Below are 10,787 nucleotides of genomic sequence, written 5' to 3'. Positions count from 1 at the left end.
TCCCTAGCTTGTGCTTGTTGTTCTTCACTTCTGCCTTGGGCTGCAATTGGGGATGGAGAGCTGGGGGGGGGGACTCAGTCCCTTTCTTTCGCCACAAGTTGCAGATTGCAGTCAACAAAAGACTTCCTGAGGCTTCCTGGGCTTTTTCCTCAGGCTCCTTCACACCAAACTCTTTTACAGACCCTATGCTAGCTGCAAAGCCTCCTAGGGAATAGATTTTTCTCCATGTTACAAGTGGGAAGGATACAGCCCAGGTCCTCTTGCTCAGCCCAGGTCCTCTTGCTCAGCCCAGGTCCTCTTGCTCAGCCCAGGTCCTCTTGCTCAGCCCAGGTCCTCTTGCTCAGCCCAGGTCCTCTTGCTCAGCCCAGGTCCTCTTGCTCAGCCCAGGTCCTCTTGCTCAGCCCAGGTCCTCTTGCTCAGCCCAGCCTTCACAGGTTGACCTGGAATCTTAACTGCTGTCTACAGCTCCCTGAAGGGAGGTTGTAGCCAGGTGGGGGTTGGTCTCTTCTCCCAGGCAAGCAGCACCAGAACAAGAGGACACAGTCTCCAGCTGTGCCAGGGGAAGTTTAGGCTGGAGGTGAGGAGAAAGTTCTTCACAGAGAGAGTTGTTAGCCATTGGAATGTGCTGCCCAGGGAGGTGGTGGAGTCCCTGTCCCTGGAGGTGTTCAAGAGGGGATTGGATGTGGCACTTGGTGCCATGGTTTAGTTAGTCCTGAGGTCTGTGGTGCCAGGTTGGACTTGATGATCTCTGAGGTCTTTTCCAACCTTGTTGTTTCTATGATTCTATGGAATCAGAACTCAACAACCATCCTGTGGTCTGCCTTGCATAGGTCCAGCTTTCAATTAAGACATGAGACCACAGCTGGGCTACTGTGTGCAGCCCTGGAGAAGGACATGGACCTCCTGGAGAGAGTCCAGAGGAGGCCTCAAAGATGATTGGAGGGCTGAAGCACCTCTGCTGTGAGGGCAGGCTCAGAGAGCCAGGGCTGTTCAGCTTGGAGAAGAAAGGGCTCTGGGATGAGCATAGAGCAGCTTTCCAGTACCTGCAGGAACTCCAGGAGCACTGGGGAGGGACTTCTGACAAAGACCTGAAGAGGGGAGATTGAGACTGGAGAGGGGGAAGAGATTCTTTAGAGTGAGGGTGGTGAGACACTGGAGCAGGTTGCCCAGGGAGGCTGTGGACACCTCATCCCTGGAAGTGGTTAAGAGAAGGTTGGATGAGTCTTGGAGCAACCTGGTCTAGTGGGAGGTGTCCCTGCCCATGGCATGGGGGTTGGAAGTGGATGATCCCTTCCAGCTCAGCCCACTCTAAGATCCTAAGACACCAACTTGATTGTTTGTCCCCCTTGTTAACCAGCTGAAATCTGCTGGGCCTCCACTTGAATTCCCCCATCGTGGCAGGGGTTTGAGCTCTGAATATTCACTGTCAAGACACGTTCTGGGGCAGCTGTGGCAGGGCTTTAGAAGCTGTTGCATTCCCCTTATCACACTTGAGGTTTGTTACTGCACCAAGAATTGAGTTTCAGACAGCAATAACAATCACTCCATAGCCTGAAGCTGTTCCCTCCCTCCCTCCCTGGCTCTCATCTTGCTGCCCCTGGGAGCTGGCATGTGCTTGGCTTTCTGCTGCTCTTTGTAACTCATCTCTCTGCTGGCTGAGGGGATTATTGAAATTCCTCACCCTTCTCTCAGCTACCAGGAGCCTCCTGAGACTTGAGCCAGTAAATATTGATCCCTGACAGCAAGCTCTGGCTGTCAGCTCACAGCCCTGTGTTAGATCAGGGGGTTGGTTCCACCTCCCCCAGGACAAGGCAGCAGTGTGAGCAGGCTGCCTCTGCCCTGGCAGAACCTCTCCTTGAAGAGCTCTGTTGCTTTCTGCTAGAGGCCAGAGCACAGCAAGCTCAGGTAAAGGGCACTGCTTGGGTTCTGCTTCTGCCTCTCCTCCTCCAGACTGGGGCCACCACTCTCACCATCCTGAGTGGGGCCACCACTGCCAGCACCCACCCATGCCTCCTCCCCCTCACAAAGCACTTGCTGTCTTGGGTGGGAGGTGGTGCAGATGGACTTCACATCTTCTGCACCAGAAGAATTAGCCTGGAGGCCTTCCCTTCCCTGTCACACCACCTGGCCTCCTGCCTGGCTCTCCCTCCTGTGCTTTCTAGTCCCTGTGACCCCCACCCCACCCCACCCTGTGTACCTTAGCTTTTCACTGGGAGAGCTGTGGCTGCACAGAACTCTTGCTGTGTTTGCTGTTGCTGTCTTTCTGATGAAATTGCTGCCTTGGGGGACTCTGTCTCCTCAGAGCTGGGAGAAAAGAAAGTTCCCCATGCTGCTCCCCAAGCTGCTGTTTCATTTTACCTGGCCTATATATCCCCTCTCCCCTGTGGTCTGGCTGTGCTGGGCACTGCAAGCTCCTTGGGAATGTCTTTTCCCACCAGGGTGCTGAGGTTTCCCAGGCAGTGGGGTGGGCAGGGGGAAGTTGGAGCTTCCCCACAGCGAGCAGCCAGAGCAGACCTGGCTGGCTGTGAACAGGGCTGGGTGTGGAGCTGCTCTTCCCCAACCCATGGCTGACACCACTGAGCCCACCATGGAGCTCAAGGATGGAAATGAACCACACAGGCTGCCTCTTTATTCTCATTGTAGCCTGCAAACATATTACAGGGCAGAGACTCTTGCATGCAGTGGCATCTGTGTTCATGGACAGCCACACATGGGGGACTCAGGCACTACCCTGTGCCCTTCCCAGGCCAGAAACCTCATCCTGCCTCCCTGCACCCATCACATCCCAGTGCCTCGCGGTCCCTGCTGGTGGCTGTGTGTTGTGTGTTGGGCTTCCCAGGCTCTGTGAGCTGGCAGGGATGCCAGGGCAGGCAGAGGTGCAGAACAGCTCTGCAGGCACTGCCCTGCTGGCCCCTGACTGCACAATGTGGGGATTGGTGCTGAACAGGGGAGTTGGGCCTCAGCACTGGGGGCTTGTGGAAGGAGCTGGATGTGTGCTGGAGCTGGAGTCACCTTCCAGACCGCTGAGGGAAGCTGGAGCACGGAGAGTTGTTCCCTGATGATGAGCCAAGGCTTTGCATGCACAGACATCACCTGCATCAGTTGCCTGCATGTGCAAGGATGCAAGGGGGGGAACTGGCTGCTCAGTTTCCAGGCCAGGTGGGTAGGAGTCAGAGCATCGTGGTCCCTTTGGCCACTGGCTCCGAGGGAAGGGGAATTGTGTTGTTCCAGCTGCCAGCTCCTCCCCTGGCTCTTCATGCAGGTGTAAAAAGAGCCTAATGCATCAGGATCAGGATCAGCATCTTTCCAGGCACACAGCTGGATGTGCAGATGTGGAACACACCACTCCCTTCACAGCATTGTCTCCAGCTCTTTGTTCAGGTTGGGGTGATGCTGGTTCAGGTCTGTCAAGTCCACTGTGTTTTTCCCACAGGCTTTCTGGCTCACAGCCTGGGGTGGGCAGGGCAAAAACCTCCCCGAGGCGAAGGAGCTGGGGACGTAGCCCGGCAGGCTGGCACGGGCAGGGAGCAGCAGCCCTCCCTGCTGTGTGCTCCCTGCCCCTCGCCCTGCCAGGCTGAGGCTGAAGCTGGTGGTGGCATGGGAGGCCAGCCCACCACAGCAGCAGCTGCCCCCTGCGCTGGTGGCACGAGCCTGCTGCTTCAGGTCCAGCGCCAGGCTCCTCCGAAAGTGAGCTTTCCTGATCTCTGCCTGCACCTGGGGGATCAGAGACAGCAGCTGCTGCCCAGAGACAGCACACCAGCCTTCCCCTTCCCCTTCTTCTCCTTCCCCTTCCCCTTCCTTTTCTCTTTCCTCTTCCCTTTTCCCTCTCCCTTCCCCTCTTTTCCCTTTCCCTTTCCCCTTCCCTTTTCCCTTCCCCCTTCCCCTTCCTGTGGTTTTCATTTCTAGTGAGTTTTTCCCTCCCTTCTTTCCAACTCCTTTCCCTCTCCTTTGAGGACAGCCTGAGAAAGTTGGGGTTGTTCATCCTTGAGAAGAGAAGACTCCAGGGAGACCTTAGAGCAGCCTTCCAGCATTTGAAGGGGCTAGAGGAGAGCTGGAGAGGGACTTGTTGCAAAGGCATGGAGTGACAGGGTGAGGGGTGATGGCTTCCAAACGGAAGGAGCTGGATTTAGACTAAACATGAGGAAGAAATTCTTCCCCATGAGGGTGGTGAGGCACTGGAACACGTTGTCCAGAGAAGCTGTTGAGGCTTCAAGCCTTGGAAGTGTTCAAATCCAGGCTGCATGGGGCCTTGAGCAACCTGCTCTAGTAGGAGGAGGTTGGAATTAAATGACCTTTAATGTCCCTCCCAACCCAAACCGTTCTGTGAGAAGGGTGGAGCCGAGGTTGGTTTTTGTCCCCCTCTGCTTACCCCAGCCCGGGGGCAGGGAGTTAACTTCCCCAGCCCCCAAGAGGCTGGGGCAGGGAGCTCGGGTTTCTCACTTACCTCCCCGTTGCAGAAGCAGTAGATGAAAGCCACAAAGAAACCCTGCCGAAAGAGACAGAGGGGAGGCTGTGTGCCAGCCGGGGCACTGCGCGGCTCTGCTCCGTGCGGAGCTGGCAGCCCTGCTGCCGGGTACCTGAGAGGAGTTAAAGAGCATCTCGTAGTGCATCTGGATCTGCCACAGCACCCCGGAGACTTCTGTGTAGGGCATGGCCATGAACACCACGTAATGGACTCCAAAGAGGGGCATCAGCACCAGTGTGGACTTCAGCAGCTTCCTGAGAGGAGAAAAGCCCTGAGCTGTTAGCTGGGGCCTCCAGCCCCGGGCAGGGCTCGGTGGATGTCGCAGTGAAGGGGGCAGTGAAAGAGGGAAGTGAAGAGGGAAGTGAAGGGGGCAATCACTTCAGCTCCTGCTGCAGCTGCTCTGTGTGCAGCTGTTGCTGTGTCCAGCTCGGAGAAGGGAGCAGGCAGAGCCTGAGCTCCTGAGGCTGCTGCTTCGATCAGACCAGGCTGCCAGAGGCACTGGCTGCCAGCATCCTGCCACCCTCCCTCACTCCTGCAGCCCTTCCTGCACCTCTGCCCTGCCATCATAACCCTCTGGGGAGCAAAGCAGGCAGAAGATGAGGCAGGGCAGGGCTCTGCTGCTGCCAGCACTTGCCTGTACTGCTGCCGGGGGTCCAGCTTCCCTGTGTTTGTCTCCCAGAGCTTGGAGGCCAGCACTCGGACAATGTTGAGGAAGAGGAAGAAGTTCACCTGCCAACAGACAGCTGCAGTCAGGGACAGGACAGTGATGCTGTGGTCAGAGTGGGAAGGGACCAGTGCCCCTGGATCCCTCTGCATCATGTGGGCCCTCCCTGGGTGCTGGGGTGGCTGGCACACAACCCCAGTCTCTGCTGATCCCCTTTCCCCAACAGGGACTGGGAGATTCAGCCACAGGATTCTTACCACAACGGCAGCCAAGATGGGGACCTGATAAATCCACTTCATGTTCCCTGCACTGAGGTCCCAGCACCTGAGGGGACCAGTAAGGAAACACCCTTGAGACACTTGAAACCACTGGGAAGGGAAAGTGCTGGCTGATGGCTCCTCATAGCCCCCACCCACCATCCCCAGCCTCCCACCCTCCCTCTGGGGAGCCTGCAAATCCTGACCCAACAGCAGCTGTGCTGCAAGGATTCAGAACCACCTTGGTGCTGCAGATCAGCATCAAAGTTCCTGAGGGCTCCTTGGCCAACTCATCCAAAATCCCTGCTGCATTTTTGGGTGTCCTTTCTCCTTTCAAAGTGCTTAATTCAGAGCATGCCCTTTAGCAGTCACCTTTGCACTGCTCATTGACCCATTTGTGGGGTAGGGCTGCACTTACCTCCCTCCCAAGTGCACAACAAAACCACTCTTGGTCTGATTACTGACAGCTCTAGGAACAAGTCTTGGAGCTTTCTTCACCCCCCCCCTTGCCCTTCATGGGAAATCTTCATTTCCAGAAGATCTTTTGGTAGCATTTGCCCCCAGTCTGTCCCACCCCAAAGGGCTGGCAGAGGAGAACCTACGTACTGTGTATCAGCCAGGGAGGCCCTGACGCTGGCCCAGACAGACACAAACACAGCAGGGAGACCTGGAGGAGCAGCAAGCAGGGTGAGGAGCGTGGAGGAAGCACCATGTTAGCAGAGCAAACCAGTTCCTGGCAGCTGCTCTGCATCCCACTGCCCTTACCTGGGCATTCAGTGCCACCCAGACGTGGCTGGTGCCACAGCCCCCAGTAGTCTCAGTGGCTAACAGCACTGAGTTATGGTCCATGCTTACCCCAGCCAATGATGATGAGGACCCATAGGTAGTTCTTGTTGGAGAGGAAGGCCATGAAGATCAAACTGTGCAGGTAGAGACCTTCCACCAGGATCCAGTAGTGGTTGGTGGCCAGAAAATAGAGGAAGAAGGTCACTGCCACCTTGCAGCCAACCTGTGGGCACACAGTCAGAGAGGTGCCCCTGTCAGGCTGGTCCCTCAAAGCAGTTCCTGGCGGCTTTTGCTCTCTGGCCAGCAAAACCCAGGCTGTGGCCCTTGCATGGCTCATGTTCCTCCTCTTGCAGGCAGCTACATCTGCCCTGGGAGAGCACCACTGGACACAGAGCACCACTGGACACAGAGCACCACTGGACACAGCGCAGGTGCTCCAGGTCGTTCCCATTCCAGGGCACTGTGAGCTCAGACAGCCCACAAGAACCATGTCCTTGGTGGCTCTGATCTCTGCTGTGGCACCAGCATGGAGACAATCTGGGCAGAGCTGGAGATGCCCCCCTCAGCCCTGCCCAGCTGCATCACTCCTGAGCAGCACAGCCCCAATCTGAGAAGGTCCCAAGCCCGTTCCCCTGCACCAGGGCTCCTAAATCCCCTTCCCCTTATCCTGCCTGCAGTCTCGGTGCACCACTTGCCAGGTGACTCTGCTGTCCCGCCGAGGGACCCATTTCTGCCTTGAAGTCATCCTCCTGGACCTTCTCTGCCTCACTGGCCATTGGCCCCGAGTAGAGCACCAGGTCCTTCACGAAGATGCTCAGGGCCCGGCAGATGAAGGAGGCGAAGAGGTGGACGTGGATGTAGTTGCGTGTGCAGTGCAGGCGCCTGTGGAGAAGGGAGACGACTCCAGCCCAGCCCCAGCCGCCCAGCAAGCTCATCATGTGGGGGCACAAGCAATGGGGGGACCCTGAGAAGGTGAGCTCCGAGCTGTCAGCCCTCCTATGGGCACAGAAGCCAGATCTGGGGGCGAGTGGGCTGGAGCAGATGGGAAGCTGGTTGTGCTGGGGGTGTTCTGGGCTTGGGCACTGCCTGAGCTCTGTGCTGAGGCTGGGGCCAGTTCCCATTCCCTCAGGGGATGTTCCCTCTCGGGGGCTGTGCGTGCAGGAGATGGGGAGAGGACAGTTCTCCTCCACAGGGGGAAGGAGCTGTGGCTTCTCCTTACTTGAAGTACGAAAGGATGCAGACAGCGACAATGAGGGAGGCCAGGGAGAGGGAGTAGCCAACGGTGTACATCAGGTGCAGGCGGTCAAACACCTCCTGGAAGAGAAGGATCGGCTGAGTGCACGAGGGGAGCAGAGCAGGAAGAGCTCCCTGCAGCCACCACCTCCCCTGGCCTTTGCTCAGGCTCCCCTGGTGCCCACCCCGAGCCCTGTGCCAAGCAAGGTCACCTTCTGGCGGCTGCGGCTCTCGGGGGAGAAGAGTGGAGCACACTCGGAGTAGTTGGCCCAGGTCTTGTTGGTGCTGAGAGCCACGGCCCAGGTCCCATAGGCACTGCAGTACCTGTAGGCATGACCTGGGGACAGCAACTGGCACTGTGACAGTGAAGGACCCCCGGGAAGCCCAGACCCTGGGGGCTGATCACAGAGGTGAGGGGATCCCTGCCCAGGTACCAGCACTCACCTTTATGGTTGAAGTCATAGATGTAGTCGGGGCAGGGCACGGACACCTCCTGGCTGGGGGAGCCCTTGGGCCAGCAGATGATCCCATCCCACTCTGGAAGGCAGCTGGTGTCTGGCCAAAGAGCAAAGACTCATCTGAGGTCTCCAAACAGGGCCAAGGTGCACCTCTGGCTTCCCCAGGCGTGCCCTGAAGCAGGGCGAGGAGCAGGAGCTGCCATGACCTCACCCCTGGGCTGCAGAGCAGGGGGGCAGGGAAGGGGACACATCCCCATCGCTTCCCACCTCTGCCGGCTGCAAAGGCTCCTCCACAGCTCTCCTTGGCAGTGTGTTTGGGGCGGTGCTGGCTAATCGGTTGTGATTAGCACCTAATTGCTCCCACAGCAGCCACGGCGCCAGGAGCTCCACAAACCCTGAGGAGCCACAGGTCCCCGGCCCCATCCCACTGCCGTCAGAGGGGACGGCTCTTCCCATGAGGTATCCACCCCGTGGGAGACTTCCCCCCTCCACCAGAGCTGGCTGATCCACCTGTAGGGGAAGGACACTACCTTTGATCTTCTCCAGCTGGGCTTTTATGTCTCCCTGACACTTCTCCTTAGCCTCCACCAGGAGATAGATCTGCTCTTCTTTTGTGAGAACATCATCGGGGTCGACCTGCCAAGACGAAACTGAGGTGATGCCTTCCCCACCTCCGTGTGGCCAGCGGTGTCAGACGGCAGCTCAGCCCAGGTCTCTGCTTCTCGTTCATATTTTAATCTCCCCTGGGAGACCTTGACCCACCCTGGTGATCTCCATGTCCCCAGAGTGCTGCCACTGCCTGCTTGGTGACATCAGTTACTCATGGCTAGGATCCAGGAGCTGGGAGTGAAGCTGCTCTGTCCCAACAGCCCCCTGAAGGTGGCTGATGAGACACCCACAAACACTTCCTGACTCCAGACAGGATCCCACATCACTTCTGCTGCCACAAGACTCCCTGTAGTGCCCTGCCACCACCCCCTGAACCCACCCAGCTGATAAACCCCAAGTCCACAACCAGGAGGGGCTCCAGAGCTGTTGTGTGAACATCACCTGGCATGGAAGCAACACTCTGCTGAGCCCCACAGTGTGGTGGTCTCACCCTTCCCCCACATGGCATTAAGCAGGATCACCCTTGGGTCAAGGAATGAGAGTCCAAGGTGGTGAAAGAGCCGAGCAGGGAAGAATGGGACACACATGGAGCCCCTCCAGCCATCTGCGTGTCCATTCACATGTCTGTGCTAGAAATCAGTGGCATGTCAGGCTTCTGCCCCAGCTCCTTCCCACCGCCCCCACCGGTGCTGCTGATGTCCCTGTTGCCCACGTGCTGACCCTCCAGAGCCAGGTCTGGCAGTCCCTGCTGAAGTGGCTGTCCAGGGCTGTGCCATCGGGCAGGTGCCCAGCACCAGGAGCAGCAGGCTGCAGATGGGTGCAGCCCGCGGTGTCTGCAGCCTCCAGCTCTCACCACGCATGCTCCTGGGGCAGGTTAGGCTGAGATGCTCCAAGGAATTTGGAGCTGGGATGAGGAAAGAGCTTTGGAAGTGAAAAGGAGGTGGGACCGACAGAGGGCCAAATCCTGCCCCAGAGAGGAGACCCAGAGCTCCCACTCACACTCTTCCCAAAGCAGCCATCTGGGTGGGTGGAGGAGCAGGGCAGGAGTGAGTGTCCTGGGGGTGCATCAGCAGGGTGAAGGCTCAGCTTTGGGAGAGGCTCTGGGTAGAGCCAGCTGTGCCCTCACCGTAGCCCCCAAGTCTGACCACAGATCCTCCCACGCTCCCTACTCCCCACGATGCCTCTGAGGCAGCAAACCCTGCCCTGGATGTGTCCAAGGAAGGGAAACCCACCACATGGGGAGGTCTCCACGGCTGATGGAAGGCTTTTGGTGGGAGCAGAGGGGCTGTCCCCTTTCTGCCCAGCTCCTGCCTGGCAGCTCTGTGGAGCAGAATGTGCAGCTGGGGGTAGGTGGCCCCAGGCCAGGGCACGTCCGGCAACATTTAAAGCCAGCAGAGGGAGCGGAGGAGGCCACGGGGCCACGCAGACTTACCAGAGCCCACGCAGAACTCAGGAGGCTGCAGCAGAGGAGAGCCACCGAGATACCCCCGATGGGGACAGATGCTTCCATGGTCCCACCGCCTCACTCGGATGGGGTCCCCAGGGCTGGTGAGCTGCAGGAAGCAAAGCTTTCGTCTGGGGACAGGCGTCTGCCCGAGGCCACGCCTGATGGAGCGGTGCTGGTGCGTCCAGCAGGACGGAGCATCTTCTGGGAGCACCTCCCCGGCTGCCAGCCCCGTCGGGCCGAAGTGGCGGCGAGGGCACAGCCCAACCCCGGGAGCTCAGGGCTGGAGGAGCCCCTGGGGTGAGTCCCCCGGCCCCGACGGGCACTGCCCTGGCAGCGCTACAGGGATCTGCTCACAGCCCTGCCAGACAGGGGGTTCTCCCCCCCCAAAGCTTGCTCCCATCCGCTCTCTGTGTCTCGCCTGCTTTAAGCAGCTCCTGGAGAGTGTGCAAACAATTCCCGCTGCGATGAGGACGGCAGAGGTTGATTGGCTTAGCCCTAGGTGCTAAAATCCTCTTCATTCAGGGCAGATTCCTCTCTCTTCTCTTTGCAGAACTTCTCTCGCTGCTCATTTTTCAGCTGTCACAGCAGCCCCCGCACTGCCCCCGCGCCGCTCAGTTCTCTCCTGCCCCACACTGGTCCCAAGGATGAAGGGTGGGGGGCATAGGGAGGTCGGGAGGCAGAGGGTGCAAGCACCTGAGCATCACCTCCACTGCTGCTCCTGAGCTGGGATGGCTCTCAGGCAGACGCCAGTTTAACCCTTGCCCTTCTCTCAGGGCTGGGGCATTTGGGAAGCCGGGCTGGGGTCAGTCCCACTCCCCGCTGGGACAAGCACTCGGCTGCCTTTCTGTCTTTGCTTTGCAAAAGCACC

The 10,787-nt window shown here is 58.5% G+C and overlaps 1 protein-coding gene across 1 annotated transcript; it reads right to left on the bottom strand.

Moving 5' to 3' along the window:
- Positions 1-2,769: 2,769 nt before the first annotated feature.
- Positions 2,770-9,982, bottom strand: LOC137455482 (parathyroid hormone/parathyroid hormone-related peptide receptor-like). Its single transcript, XM_068166349.1, has 13 exons — positions 9,905-9,982; positions 8,394-8,499; positions 7,850-7,960; positions 7,618-7,742; positions 7,392-7,486; positions 6,868-7,054; positions 6,242-6,395; positions 5,993-6,053; positions 5,387-5,453; positions 5,096-5,194; positions 4,578-4,715; positions 4,445-4,486; positions 2,770-3,714 (listed from the first exon to the last, which is right to left on the bottom strand). The coding sequence occupies exons 1-13, from the start codon at positions 9,980-9,982 to the stop codon at positions 3,352-3,354; spliced, it is 1,626 nt and encodes a 541-aa protein (XP_068022450.1). The 3' UTR covers positions 2,770-3,351.
- Between the last annotated feature and the right edge of the window lie 805 nt (positions 9,983-10,787).

This window comes from Melanerpes formicivorus, unplaced genomic scaffold, assembly GCF_026170545.1.
Source record: "Melanerpes formicivorus ecotype bairdi unplaced genomic scaffold, bMelFor1.0.p_v2 SCAF_100, whole genome shotgun sequence".
Taxonomy (NCBI): Eukaryota; Metazoa; Chordata; class Aves; order Piciformes; family Picidae; genus Melanerpes; species Melanerpes formicivorus.
This window is presented reverse-complemented; position numbering and strand designations above follow the sequence as displayed.